General features: G+C 37.6%; 1 protein-coding gene across 1 annotated transcript; it reads right to left on the bottom strand.

Moving 5' to 3' along the window:
• Window positions 1–1,455: 1,455 nt before the first annotated feature.
• LOC124133394 (four-domain proteases inhibitor-like) lies at window positions 1,456–15,003 on the bottom strand. The gene is made up of 6 exons (XM_048401055.1): window positions 14,903–15,003; window positions 7,603–7,729; window positions 5,703–5,927; window positions 3,588–3,755; window positions 3,138–3,208; window positions 1,456–1,549 (listed from the first exon to the last, which is right to left on the bottom strand). The coding sequence occupies exons 1-5, from the start codon at window positions 14,940–14,942 to the stop codon at window positions 3,142–3,144; spliced, it is 627 nt and encodes a 208-aa protein (XP_048257012.1). The 5' UTR covers window positions 14,943–15,003; the 3' UTR covers window positions 1,456–1,549; window positions 3,138–3,141.
• Between the last annotated feature and the right edge of the window lie 1,969 nt (window positions 15,004–16,972).

Here is a 16,972-nt window from a genome sequence, read left to right as displayed (position 1 = left end):
GAGAGGAACGTCAAAAAATCGCTTTAATACTGTATCTCAGTCAAACAAACTCGCAACAGAAGTAGATCGTTACTAATATATTTTCATTTTTTTATCTTTCACCGTGCCGGGGTAGAATAGATCTTCAGCAACCCATGCTTGCAGTAAAAGGCGACTAACGGGATCGGGCGGTCACGTTCGCTGGTTGATGTATGTCATTGTATCCCAATTGCGTGGATCGATGCTCATGGTATCAATCACTGGATTGTCTAGTCCAGACTCAATTATTTACAGTGCTACCCCAAGGAAATGTCCGAATAATGTGATATTAAACAACGCATGTCACATACATTTCAGTTGTATCGAACTTTAAGCCCATGTGGTCTCGCACGTGCACCACTCGGCTACAGCGGCGCTTATAAACCACAATGATTTTAAGAGCAAGTGATATTTTACGTCCCTTTCTTAAGGTTCACTGAAAGTGTGTTTAAAACATAAATTTGACAAATGTCGTTTCATACTTTCCTTTGTTTATAACTTGGATAAATACCTCCTCCTTGATCTCCTCCTTGATCTCCTCATTGATCTCCTTCGTCCTTCCCCGATTTCCATCTTCCCTGGGCTTACATTCCCAGTCAAGACTCGGCTCTTCAGGGGTGAGTTAATTTCCGCATATTATCAGAAACACATGATCTCGTATCAGTTGATCTAGTGTCATGTTGGATCTTGGCTGGTCGCCTGAGGCTCGGGAATTCTTGCGTTGATTTTCATACAATTCTTACTGCTATTTTGCCTTTATTGAAAATGAAATTTGTTTCGTTGGATAATCGAGACTGGTTATACTCTGGCGTTGACGTTTTAAATTCCCGTATGTGCCTGGATCAGCTGATACTACCTGTACAATCAGCTGATACTACCTGTACAATCAGCTGATACTACCTGCTGATACTACCTGTACAATCAGCTGATACTACCTGTACAACCAGCTGATACTACCAGTACAATCAGCTGATACTACCTGTACAATCAGCTGATACTACCTGTACAATCAGCTGATACTACCTGTACAACCAGCTGATACTACCTGTATAATCAGCTGATACTACCTGTACAATCAGCTGATACTACCTGTACAATCAGCTGATACTACCTGTACAATCAGCTGATACTACCTGCTGATACTACCTGTACAATCAGCTGATACTACCTGTACAATCAGCTGATACTACCAGTACAATCAGCTGATACTACCTGTACAATCAGCTGATACTACCTGTACAATCAGCTGATACTACCTGTACAACCAGCTGATACTACCTGTATAATCAGCTGATACTACCTGTACAATCAGCTGATACTACCTGTACAATCAGCTGATACTTACTGTACTATCAGCTGATACTACCTATACAATCAGCTGATACAATCCCAGATGTTTCCGGTTTATACAAATGTAATGAGGACATTCAGACTTAATAACGTCGAAGGTTTTATTCAGATATATCAACAATCTTGATGGACCCGTATCATATGTCATATCGGCCAGCACACTGGTTTTCGGAAAGTATATCTGAAAAATAACGTGACTTCTTTAGTGGCTTTGTGTGTGTGTGTTAGTGTGTGTGTTAGTGTGTGTTAGTGTGTGTGTTATGACAGACTTCGTTAGTGTGTTCGTTGTGTTTGTGTGTGAGTGAGCAAGCGAGTGAGTGAGTGAGTGAGTGAGTGAATGAGTGAGTGAGTGAGTGAGTGAGCGAATGAGTGTACGTGTGTGAGTGAGTGAGTGAGTGAACGTGTGTGTAATTTGCATGTAATTTATGTAGTTTATTCATACCATACTTGAGATCTCTGTAAAATCGAAACAATGCAATAGAAAAAAGTCTAAGGCGCCGCGACTCGCTGCGCAGAGTTGCGTCCCTTGGGCGCAAGAAACCTATGATTGTGGGTTCTAATCCCGGTTCGCCCCGATTACGTTTCTAGGTTTGTCAGCACCATACCCGTGCTCGTGGGTTTCACCGAAGTGGTAAACGTCTGAGACCTGCATCACTTCGGGCTTTCCTCCCACGTGAAGCTGACACGCCGTGATACGCGTTAAACACAACTCACTCTCTCACTCATAATAGACTGGAGATTGAATACCCTTGGTATTCGAGGAGCCTTTTCGGCCATTTCCCAAACTCACTGTACTCGCACACAGCGTTATTCCTTTACTCCAACTGCCCCGGATATACTAGCATATCTTAGTTGTAATAGCAGAGTGGTAGCTCTTCAGGTCATAGAGTCACCGGGTATATATCCAGTACAGCCGTAACTTGTTGGCATTTCTCAATAGTGTTACCTTGATGGCATTTCTCAATAATGCAATCTGGTGTAGAGTTTCCTTGTTGGCATTTCTCAATATTGTAGTCTGATAAAACGTTTCCTTGTTGGCATTTCTCAATATTGGAATCTGATAAAACGTTTCCTTGGTGGCATTTCTCAATGTGGAGTCTGATAAAACGTTTCCTTGTTGGCATTTCTCAATATTGTAGTCTGATAAAACGTTTCCTTGTTGGCATTTCTCAATATTGTAGTCTGATAAAACGTTTCCTTGTTGGCATTTCTCAATATTGGAATCTGATAGAACGTTTCCTTGTTGGCATTTCTCAATATTGTAGTCTGATAAAACGTCTCAATATTGGAATCTGATAAAACGTTTCCTTGTTGGCATTTCTCAATATTGGAATCTGATAGAACGTTTCCTTGTTGGCATTTCTCAATATTGGAATCTGATAAAACGTTTCCTTGTTGGCATTTCTCAATATTGGAATCTGATAAAACGTTTCCTTGTTGGCATTTCTCAATATTGGAATCTGATAAAAAGTTTCCTTGTTGGCATTTCTCAATATTGTAGTCTGATAAAACGTTTCCTTGTTGGCATATCTCAATATTGTAGTCTGATAGAACGTTTCCTTGCTGGCATTTTTCAATATTGTAGTCTGATAAAACGTTTCCTTGCTGGCATTTCTCAATATTGTAATCTGATAAAACGTTTCCTTGCTGGCATTTCTCAATATTGTAATCCGGCATAGCGTTACCTTGTTAGCATTTCTCAATATTGTAATCTGATATAGCGTTTCCTTGCTAACATTTCCCATTAATGTAATCTGGCATAGCGTTACCTTATTAGCATTTACCAATACTGCTGATGGTGAGATGAGGTAACCCACATTTTCCCTTGTCAAACTCGCATCTGGAAGTAAGCAAATTTTCATGCTAATGTTTCGTATCACATCTGTTGTTCATTCAAAAAAATGTATAACCAAAATTTAATATAACTCTTCATGTTGTTTCTACATATCATTTTAAGAAATCCTTATTCAGCTCGATTTAAACATCACTTGAGTTCTTTGGGCGGTCATCTAATCGAATTCGCCCTGGTTCTGATGTTTGTGTTGCCGTGTTATACCCGTGCTGGTGTGTTTCATCGAAGTGATAAATGTGAGCGACCTGCATTATTATTGGCTTTCGTTCCAAATTAAACTGACATATCTAAAATATATATATTGCTCAAAGTCTCGTTAAACAGTTCTCTCGCAGTCACAATAGCACTGAAGTATAAATGTACGTACAAGTTGGAATAGGTTTTCCCATCGCTGCCACACACCAGCTCAGTTTCTGGCGGACAAGAATAGTTCTTCACAGTCTTGCATATGATATCAAAAGCCGTTGGCTTACATGCACCCCTGTTCTTGATATTCAGCGATGGCATTTTGCACTTTGCAACTTCGAATGTACACCTGAAGCATAATGTCATAAATGTATTAATATACATCATTCTTAAAATCAGTTTTATAGACACACGTATGTGAAACTATAAAAATAATTTACACTTTAATTGTAAATGGTATAGTCTCTACTATATTTAAACCGCGTTGTGAGTCACATAGTCCATTAACGTTAACAAAAATACACTATGACGTCATCTACTCGGATGTATATGTTAAACCTACAATGGTATCTGCATACTGTCAACAATGATACACTATGACGCCATCATTTCTCTGATGTATATGTTACACCAACAATGTTATCTGCATACTGTCAAAAATGATACACTATTACGTCATCTACTCGGATGTTTATGTTAAACCTACAATGGTATCTACATACTGTCAACAATGATACACTATGACGTCATGTACCCTGATGTATATGTTTCACCTACGATTGTATCTGCATACTGTCAACAATGATACACCATGACGTCATCATTTCTCTGATGTATATGTTAAACCTACAATGGTATCTGCATACTGTCAACAATGATACACTATGACGTCATGTACCCTGATATATATGTTTCACCTACGATTGTATCTGCATACTGTCAGTAATGATACACCATGGCGTCATCATTTCTCTGATGTATATGTTAAACCTACAATGGTATCTGCATACTGTCAACAATGATACACTATGACGTCATGTACCCTGATGTATATGTTTCACCTACGATTGTATCTGCATACTGTCAACAATGATACACCATGACGTCATCATTTCTCTGATGTATATGTTAAACCTACAATGGTATCTGCATACTGTCAACAATGATACACTATGACGTCATGTACCCTGATGTATATGTTTCACCTACGATTGTATCTGCATACTGTCAGTAATGATACACCATGGCGTCATCATTTCTCTGATGTATATGTTAAACCTACAATGGTATCTGCATACTGTCAACAATGATACACCACGACGTCATCATTTCTCTGATGTATATGTTAAACCTACAATGGTATCTGCATACTGTCAACAATGATACACTATGACGCCATTATTTCTCTGATGTATATGTTACACCAACAATGGTATCTGCATACTGTCAACACTGATACACTACGACGTCATCATTTCTCTGATGTATATGTTAAACCTACATTGGTATCTGCATACTGTCAACAATGATACACTCTGACGTCATCTACTCTAATGTCTATGTAACACCTACAATGGTATCTGCATAAAATCGACAAAGCTCCAAGAGAGTAAAAAATATTTACCACATACGTACATATATAATTTGTATTAACTGCACGATTTCCACCACTTCCACAAGCACAACGCTGAATGATAACTAATCCTAAACAAATTGGTTGATTATGTTTAAATTAATTACGATTCATAAAAATGTTTGTCACAGGTAAAATATCTTTTGAGAGGCATTACAGTAAACTACGGTTATAACGAACACGCTTATAACGAAATGACGGATATAACGAACTTACTTTTTGGTCCCGACTACTTGCTGTAGTTATGCTGTATATGTGCATATAACGAACTACGGTTATAACGAACTAAAATTAGAAGTCCCTTTGAGTTCGTTATAACCGTAGTCTACTTTACTTAGAAGTTGACGGGTGACAAAGTAGACACACATTATGGATAACAACTTCTTTAATTACTATTAAGGCGACGTTTCGGTATGGATCCTTATACCGTTGTCAAGCAGGACTGAATGAATATATATGTTCTCTGACTCATAGCCTTTTTTACCTGGAAAAGTAGTAAGTGTTCCTTCTAATAAAGCAGTTGACATCCATGAATTCTCTCCATTACGTGTACCACTTCTAAATGCCATTCAAAGACTTGAAGCAAAACAATATGTGTCCTGTATCACAGCTCCAACTCAAGGCGACAAGCTATAGTATTGGCAAGTATTACAGAGTACTTACATGTTGTCATATGTTTCCAAATCTGTTCCACATACTTCCTCCTTTAGATCTGGACATGTTGCGCTGGTTAGTACTTGGCATATAGCACTGAGAGTGACTGGGCTTGTTGACATTGTAGCTATAGGTCCCTGTGTAGTTAGCTGACTGCTTGGGGAGGGTGTCAGGCAAATGCTGTTGGTGACCTTTAGGCTCGGGTTGAGACAATGAGCCTTTGAGAACAGACACCTTGATTGACAGAAATAGTTACATTGAAATGACTTTGTTAAAAATCGGTACCTTTAGGCTCGGGTTGAGACAATGAGCCTTTGAGAACAGACACCTTGATTGACAGAAATAGTTACATTGAAATGACTTTGTTAAAAATCGGTACCTTTAGGCTGGGGTTGAGGCATTGAGCCTTTGAGAACAGACACCTTGATTGACAGAAATAGTTACATTGAAATGACTTTGTTAAAAATCGGTACCTTTAGGCTCGGGTCGAGAAAATGAGCCTTTGAGAACAGACACCTTGATTGGCAGAAATAGTTACATTGAAATGACTTTGTTAAAAATCGGTACCTTTAGGCTCGGGTTGAGACAATGAGCCTTTGAGAACAGACACCTTGATTGGCAGAAATAATTACATTGAAATGACTTTGTTAAAAATCGGTACCTTTAGGCTGGGGTTGAGGCATTGAGCCTTTGAGAACAGACACCTTGATTGACAGAAATAGTTACATTGAAATGACTTTGTTAAAAATCGGTACCTTTAGGCTCGGGTTGAGACAATGAGCCTTTGAGAACAGACACCTTGATTGACAGAAATAGTTACATTGAAATGACTTTGTTAAAAATCGGTACCTTTAGGCTCGGGTTGAGACAATGAGCCTTTGAGAACAGACACCTTGATTGACAGAAATAGTTACATTGAAATGACTTTGTTAAAAATGCAGTTGGATCTCCTGGTCAGCAAGGACATCCACAATACCACGTTGGTGAACAGAATGTGTCACAGTGTAGTGAAGCTGAACTCACTGTTTAACGTGAACAGCGAGTCCCCAAGTCTCCGAAGAATGTTGCAAGTTTATGAGTGGATTAGAACTGAACTGATAATTTTTTGGCGATGGAAGTACTGAAGAGTTCAGTACATGACGCTTTAACATCCAAAGTCAATTAGGCATCGTATGTGAGGCAAATTTGATTAAATAGCGGTTTTGTGTATGTGTGGTTATTCCAGAATGTTTTATCTGTATTTAGAAGGCGCTTAACAGATATATATTTTCAATCATGGCACCATAGTTTTGAGTCGTTTACTTTTTTAGCCCATAATGCTAATATAAGATCTCTTCTGCAACCCGAATTATGCATAAGAGTACTCAGAGACAGAACGAGTAATAAGAGCAATGTGTAAATTTCGAATTTCTCTACACAACCTTCGTGTCAACATTATTCGTAAAAGGCCATTGTTAAAGAACGCGACCTTCATTTGGTGAAGGATGAATACCATGTAGTTTTTGGTATGTAAGAAATATGTTCATTTTTTTTTAATCCCAGTACAGAAATATTACCAAGGTAATATTACGTCTGCAAATGTACTTAAATGATGTGATATTAATGTTCTACGCTTGATAGCTTTATATTTATGTAAATTATTTAAAATGAGATCGACAGATATATAACACTCTGGACATGTGACTATCATATTATTCATCTTACAACTGTACTATGGGCCATGTGGCATGAATTACGAAATATGATTGATTGATTGATTGATTGATTGATTGATTGATTGAGACACGCTTCGTACACATTTCAAATTCGTACAAATTGGGAATGCTTATCTGTAGCATTACGCAAATAATACTTGTTTTAAACATATTCATTTTACAGAATGTATTACGAAACTGGATTTGTTTCTTACTCTGTTGCATAATTGATCCCGTCTGAGGCACATATATTCTTCGTTGGGAAGTGACCTGATGAACAGTCAAGCTGCATGACGACTGTCTGACAGACACTTTCAAAGATGCCCGCCTCCGACACGCCAGCTGCAAGACGATGGAGATGAAGAACCGTAGGATGATTACACATGGAGGGAGGGGGTCACGGGTGGCCCAGTCGTCTAAGGCGCCGCGATTCGCTGTGCAGGGTTGCGTCCCTTGGGCACGCCAGAAACCTATGATTGTGGGTTAGCCCCGATTAGGTTTCTAGGTTTGTCAGCACCATACCCGTGCTCGTGGGTTTCACCGAAGTGGTAAACGTCTAAGACCTGCATCACTTCGGGCTTTCCTCCCACAGTAAGCTGACACGCCGCGATATGACTGGAATACTGTTAAAAGCGGCGTTAAACCCAACTCACTCACTCACTAATTACACATGGTGACTACAGGATACATGCACGCAGAGGTAGAATTCATTGGGAATAGTAGTACAGATAAGTACTGATTCTGATAATAAACACTGATCAGCCACAGAGGTAGCAGACATAGGACACAACAGCCATAGGGGTTGTACACGTTGAAAACACACAACCATAGGGGTTGTACACGTTGAAAACACACCACCCTAGGGGTTGTACACGTTGAAAACACACAACCATATGGATTGTACACGTTGAAAACACACAACCATATGGATTGTACACGTTGAAAACACACAACCATATGGGTTGTACACGTTGAAAACACACGACCATAGGGGTTGTACACGTTGAAAACACACAACCAAAGGGGTTGTACACATAGTCCAAGCAATCTCGGCCATTTTTTCACTCAACGTGAAACAAATTGCAACAGAATTTGTTTTACCACAATTCATTTCAACAAGGTCCCAAACACAACATACTAAAAGTCCCAAGCAATCCCAGGGTGGGAACTATGTCTAATTTGCATAACGCTCTATTGCACAGATCTGATACGGCAACCTGTTATACGTGGAATATACTAGAACACACACAATGCCTTATTGCACAGATATTATACGACAACCTCTTATTCCTGGAATATACTAGAACACACACAATGGTATATTGTACAGATATTATACGGCAACCTCTTATACCTTGAATATACTAGAACACACACAATGCCTTATTGTACAGATATTATACAACAACCTCTTATACCTGGAATATACTAGAACACACACAAGGGTATATTGTACAGATACCATACGGCAACCTCTTATACCTGGAATATACTAGAACACACACAATGCCTTATTGTACAGATATTATACGACAACCTCTTATACCTGGAATATACTAGAACACACACAATGGTATATTGTACAGATACCATACGGCAACCTCTTATACCTTGAATATACTAGAACACACACAATGGTATATTGTACAGATATTATACGGCAACCTCTTATACCTGGAATATACTAGAACACACACAATGCCTTATTGTACAGATATTATACGGCAACCTCTTATACCTGGAATATACTAGAACACACACAATGGTATATTGTACAGATATTATACGACAACCTCTTATACCTGGAATATACTAGAACACACACAATGGTATATTGTACAGATATTATACGGCAACCTCTTATACCTGGAATATACTAGAACACACACAATGGTATATTGTACAGATACCATTCGGCAACCTCTTATACCTGGAATATACTAGAACACACACAATGCCTTATTGTACAGATATTATACGACAACCTCTTATACCTGGAATATACTAGAACACACACAATGCCTTATTGTACAGAAATTATACAACAACCTCTTATACCTGGAATATACTAGAACACACACAATGGTATATTGTACAGATATTATACGACAACCTCTTATACCTGGAATATACTAGAACACAGACAATGCCTTATTGTATAGATATTATACGGCAACCTCTTATACCTGGAATATACTAGAACACACACAATGCCTTATTGTACAGATACCATACGGCAACCTCTTATACCTGGAATATACTAGAACACACACAATGGTATATTGTACAGATATTATACGGCAACCTCTTATACCTGGAATATACTAGAACACACACAATGGTATATTGTACAGAAATTATACAACAACCTCTTATACCTGGAATATACTAGAACAGACACAATGGTATATTGTACAGATATTATACGGCAACCTCTTATACCTGGAATATACTAGAACACACACAATGGTATATTGTACAGAAATTATACAACAACCTCTTATACCTGGAATATGCTAGAACACACACAATGCCTTATTGTACAGATATTATACGACAACCTCTTATACCTGCGAATATACTAGAACACACACAATGGTATATTGTACAGATATTATACGACAACCTCTTATACCTGGAATATACTAGAACACACACAATGGTATATTGTACAGATATTATACGACAACCTCTTATACCTGGAATATACTAGAACACACACAATGCCTTATTGTACAGATATTATACGGCAACCTCTTATACCTGGAATATACTAGAACACACACAATGCCTTATTGTACAGATATTATACGGCAACCTCTTATACCTGGAATATACTAGAACACACACAATGGTATATTGTACAGATATTATACGACAACCTCTTATACCTGGAATATACTAGAACACAGACAATGCTTTATTGTATAGATATTATACGGCAACCTCTTATACCTGGAATATACTAGAACACACACAATGGCATTTTGTACAGATATTATACGGCAACCTCTTATACCTGGAATATACTAGAACACACACAATGCCTTATTGTACAGAAATTATACGGCAATCTCTTATACCTGGAATATACTAGAACACACACAATGGTATATTGTACAGATATTATACAACAACCTCTCATACCTGGAATATACTAGAACACACACAATGGTATATTGTACAGATATTATACGACAACCTCTTATACCTGGAATATACTAGAACACACACAATGCCTTATTGTACAGATATTATACGGCAAACTCTTATACCTGGAATATACTAGAACACACACAATGCCTTATTGTACAGATATTATACGGCAACCTCTTATACCTGGAATATACTAGAACACACACAATGCCTTATTGTACAGATATAATACGGCAACCTCTTATACCTGGAATATACTAGAACACACAATGCCTTATTGTACAGATATTATACGACAACCTCTTAAACCTGGAATATACTAGAACACACACAATGCCTTATTGTACAGATATTATACGGCAACCTCTTATACCTGGAATATACTAGAACACACACAATGCCTTATTGTACAGATATTATACGACAACCTCTTATACCTGGAATATAGTAAAACACACACAATGCCTTATTGTACAGATATAATACGGCAACCTCTTATACCTGGAATATACTAGAACACACACAATGCCTTATTGTACAGATACCATACGGCAACCTCTTATACCTGGAATATACTAGAACACACACAATGCCTTATTGTACAGAAATTATACGGCAACCTCTTATACCTGGAATATACTAGAACACACACAATGGTATATTGTACAGATATTATACAACAACCTCTCATACCTGGAATATACTAGAACAGACACAATGGTATATTGTACAGATATTATACGGCAACCACTTATACCTGGAATATACTAGAACACAGACAATGCCTTATTGTACAGATATTATACGACAACCTCTCATACCTGGAATATACTAGAACACACACAATGGTATATTGTACAGATATTATACGACAACCTCTTATACCTGGAATATACTAGAACACACACAATGCCTTATTGTACAGATATTATACGGCAACCTCTTATACCTGGAATATACTAGAACACACACAATGGTATATTGTACAGATATTATACGACAACCTCTTATACCTGGAATATACTAGAACACACACAATGGTATATTGTACAGATATTATACAACAACCTCTTATACCTGGAATATACTAGAACACACACAAGGGTATATTGTACAGATACCATTCGGCAACCTCTTATACCTTGAATATACTAGAACACATACAATGCCTTATTGTACAGATATTATACGACAACCTCTTATACCTGGAATATACTAGAACACACACAATGCCTTATTGTACAGAAATTATACAACAACCTCTTATACCTGGAATATACTAGAACACACACAATGGTATATTGTACAGAAATTATACAACAACCTCTTATACCTGGAATATGCTAGAACACACACAATGCCTTATTGTACAGATATTATACGACAACCTCTTATACCTGCGAATATACTAGAACACACACAATGGTATATTGTACAGATATTATACGACAACCTCTTATACCTGGAATATACTAGAACACATACAATGGTATATTGTACAGATATTATACGGCAACCACTTATACCTGGAATATACTAGAACACAGACAATGCCTTATTGTACAGATATTATACGACAACCTCTCATACCTGGAATATACTAGAACACACACAATGCCTTATTGTACAGATATTATACGACAACCTCTTATACCTGGAATATACTAGAACACACACAATGCCTTATTGTACAGATATTATACGGCAACCTCTTATACCTGGAATATACTAGAACACACACAATGCCTTATTGTACAGATATTATACGGCAACCTCTTATACCTGGAATATACTAGAACACACACAATGGTATATTGTACAGATATTATACGACAACCTCTTATACCTGGAATATACTAGAACACAGACAATGCTTTATTGTATAGATATTATACGGCAACCTCTTATACCTGGAATATACTAGAACACACACAATGGCATTTTGTACAGATATTATACGGCAACCTCTTATACCTGGAATATACTAGAACACACACAATGCCTTATTGTACAGAAATTATACGGCAATCTCTTATACCTGGAATATACTAGAACACACACAATGGTATATTGTACAGATATTATACAACAACCTCTCATACCTGGAATATACTAGAACACACACAATGGTATATTGTACAGATATTATACGACAACCTCTTATACCTGGAATATACTAGAACACACACAATGCCTTATTGTACAGATATTATACGGCAACCTCTTATACCTGGAATATACTAGAACACACACAATGCCTTATTGTACAGATATTATACGGCAACCTCTTATACCTGGAATATACTAGAACACACACAATGCCTTATTGTACAGATATAATACGGCAACCTCTTATACCTGGAATATACTAGAACACACAATGCCTTATTGTACAGATATTATACGACAACCTCTTAAACCTGGAATATACTAGAACACACACAATGCCTTATTGTACAGATATTATACGGCAACCTCTTATACCTGGAATATACTAGAACACACACAATGCCTTATTGTACAGATATTATACGACAACCTCTTATACCTGGAATATAGTAAAACACACACAATGCCTTATTGTACAGATATAATACGGCAACCTCTTATACCTGGAATATACTAGAACACACACAATGCCTTATTGTACAGATACCATACGGCAACCTCTTATACCTGGAATATACTAGAACACACACAATGCCTTATTGTACAGAAATTATACGGCAACCTCTTATACCTGGAATATACTAGAACACACACAATGGTATATTGTACAGATATTATACAACAACCTCTCATACCTGGAATATACTAGAACAGACACAATGGTATATTGTACAGATATTATACGGCAACCACTTATACCTGGAATATACTAGAACACAGACAATGCCTTATTGTACAGATATTATACGACAACCTCTCATACCTGGAATATACTAGAACACACACAATGGTATATTGTACAGATATTATACGACAACCTCTTATACCTGGAATATACTAGAACACACACAATGCCTTATTGTACAGATATTATACGGCAACCTCTTATACCTGGAATATACTAGAACACACACAATGCCTTATTGTACAGATATTATACGACAACCTCTTATACCTGGAATATACTAGAACACACACAATGGTATATTGTACAGATATAATACGGCAACCTCTTATACCTGGAATATACTAGAACACACACAATGCCTTATTGTACAGATGTTATACGACAACCTCTTATACCTGGAATATACTAGAACACACACAATGGTATATTGTACAGATACCATACGGCAACCTCTTAAACCTGGAATATACTAGAACACACACAATGCCTTATTGTACAGATATTATACGGCAACCTCTTATACCTGGAATATACTAGAACACACACAATGCCTTATTGTACAGATATTATACGACAACCTCTTATACCTGGAATATAGTAAAACACACACAATGCCTTATTGTACAGATATTATACGACAACCTCTTATTCCTGAATATACTAGAACACACACAACGCCTTATTGTACAGATATTATACGGCAACCTCTTATACCTGGAATATACTAGAACACACACAATGCCTTGTTGTACAGATATTATACGATAACCTCTTATACCTGGAATATACTAGAACACATACAATGGTATATTGTACAGATATTATACGACAACCTCTTATACCTGGAATATACTAGAACACACACAATGGTATATTGTACAGATATTATACGATAACCTCTTATACCTGGAATATACTAGAACACACACAATGGTATATTGTACAGATATTATACGGCAACCTCTTATACCTGGAATATACTAGAACACATACAATGCCTTATTGTACAGATATTATACGGCAACCTCTTATACCTGGAATATACTAGAACACATACAATACCCTTTTGCACAGATATTATACAGCTACCTCTTATACCTTGGTGTCGCTGTACAAAGCGACCTTAGCCCACAGGTGATCCCATACCTTAACATAGACTAACGATAGTCGTAGCGCTGAGGTTATTTTGTACAAGGGCACCCTGCACTATAATACGCCATAGCACAGAAACCACAATCACAACATATAACTGGATGTATATTTGCATTGCACAAAAACTATTACGAAATTCTCATTTCTCGGCATGGCGTGTTGTCTTAAATCAAGCCATGGCTTCTTTGTATTTGACCGTGCATGAACTCACTGTTAGGTCCCCACACCGTGGAAATGGTCACGTCATCGCCATCGGCGTTCCGTTACCTGGGGTTCAACTGACCCTTTCACTGGGGGACACCAGAAATTGGTGTAAATGGTAAATTGGTAGTGTAAATGAAACCAAGTACCTGATATTAGCATCCATAGAATAATACGTTGCAACATCATGACTGTCCAAGTGAGCTTCGCTCGGTATATGTCACGTGGGAATGAAACTGAACAGACTTCAGATTACAGTCCAGCCTTAGATAAGACTTCCATAGGTCAGGTGAAACATAAGATTATGGTATTATGGTATTACCCGTGCCAATGAATAATGTAAATACGTGGTTAGTATAAACCATGATGAAATAGGTGTTGATGACGTGTGGAGTACGTCATAGTTTGTGAACACGAGCGAGTGGGTTGGGTTTTACGCCGCTTTTTAACAGTATTCCAGTTAGATCACGGCGTGTCAGGTTAATGTGGGAGGAAAGCTCGAAGTGATGCAGGTCTCAGACGTTTACCACTTCGGTGAAACCCACAAGCACTAAGGGAACTTGAGAGTAAATGGGGGGGGGGGGGGGGGGGGGGGGGCATGACGTGTCTTTTAAGGTACACTCGAACATCATCCTTCTACGAAGATTTCAAAGAGCGTCATAAGACTCTCACCCAAACGTTGTTTGATCAGGCTTACAACATTCAAGATCTCAGTAAGGCTTTCAAAACGTTTGATGGTAGACACCTGGTGTTTGATTCATAAACACATGCTCATAATATAGTTGGAATCGTACAATCAACTCTGTTTTATTTTACAAAGATTTCTTATTGATAGGAAAAGGGTTTTGTAATTTTTTATACTTGTTAAGAGTGTGGTATACTACATTTATAACGAACTCAAAGGGACCACTGATTTTAGTTCGATATAACAGTAGTTCGTTATAAGCATATATACAGCAAATGACCGGGACCAAAAATATTCTCGTTATAGCCGTCAGTTCATTATAAGCGTGTTCGTTATAAACGTACTTTATTTAATGTAATATTTTATCCACACCATGATTCGGTAATCCGGAAAATTTCATTTGGAACGATGCCGCACTGACTGACGTGGTCTCACTGTATGTAGCAGATGTTGAACACTCGTGCAAGGGACGTGTACGCACGGAGTGATAAGAAAAAACTGGGCCAGGTTAAGGCCAGTTTCCATGGAATGAAAATACAGTCTTCCCTTGTGATAATGCTATGTTTTTCTCAGAACTAATTTCCTCTGTGCAAAATACCCTGTTAAAATGCCACCCTTGTTATAATGCCAATGACCTTACTGTTTTACTGTCCTTTGACGACAGAAATTTTAATATAATCAATTTGTTCTCATTGCGATATGGCTGCAATATTGCCGATGCGATGTAAAATTATAACTCACTCACTCACTCACTATAATGCCAATACCAATGTATTCAGAACATACGTTCCAATTCCCTTGTTATAATGCCATTTTGTTTTCTAATTTTTGACAAAAAATTGGCAAGGTAGTTACCCTTTTGGACATAACTCTCTTCTACAGTAAAAAAACAAACTAATTGCATTGATCTCAGTTATTCTCATAGCCTATCCTTACACAGAGTATCATTCACTTTCTAAAAATAACAAGCAAATTATGATTGGAAATGCCTTTTTTTATTTATTCCTTTATATCATTTCAGTAAGGTCTGGTTTTCAACGTCTTGGTTATAATGCCCCCCTAGTTATAGTGCCATATTTTACACTAGAGGAACGGTGGCATTACTACCAGGGAGGACTGTAGAAAGATTAACCTATCATTTGGGCATTCACCCACGCACGTAATACAAAGGCGTTCCCTATATATATGACAAAAGCAGGAATTTTCTTAACTTGAAATATGCACAATTAGTGTGTGAAAACATGTATCAGTTAGTGCGGTATGGTATATTAAGGTTCTACTACACCAAATGAGAACCAGTTTGGACAGTGCGGTAGCCTTCAGTGTAGATCGAGAGATATCTGCAGGCTGTGATTGGAGGATATTCTGTAAGATTTTTATGTCTTTCAAATGTACATCCATCCAGTTATTAAAACTGACCATGTTTTTCTATATTTAGTACTGTCTTTTTCAACATGATGACTTATGCTGAATGTGACCACAGCTATTTTCAAGTAGGTGACATTTGGTGCGAAACTGGGGGTGGTGTGTTTAG

This window comes from Haliotis rufescens, unplaced genomic scaffold (assembly GCF_023055435.1).
Source record: "Haliotis rufescens isolate VD_foot unplaced genomic scaffold, xgHalRufe1.0.p SCAF_21, whole genome shotgun sequence".
Taxonomy (NCBI): Eukaryota; Metazoa; Mollusca; class Gastropoda; order Lepetellida; family Haliotidae; genus Haliotis; species Haliotis rufescens.
The sequence above is the reverse complement of the archived record's forward strand: the minus strand, read 5'-3'. Positions and strand labels throughout refer to the sequence as shown.

Bases quoted from the DNA above. Each gene is read 5' to 3' on its own strand.
- LOC124133394 (XM_048401055.1), bottom strand. From the start codon at position 14,942: ATGATGTTGCAACGTATTATTCTATGGATGCTAATATCAG. The intron at 3,756-5,702 runs GTAAGTACTCTG...ATTATGCTTCAG, and splicing joins TTGGAAACATATGACAACAT to GTGTACATTCGAAGTTGCAA. The intron at 3,209-3,587 runs GTACGTACATTT...GCTTACTTCCAG, and splicing joins GGGAAAACCTATTCCAACTT to ATGCGAGTTTGACAAGGGAA.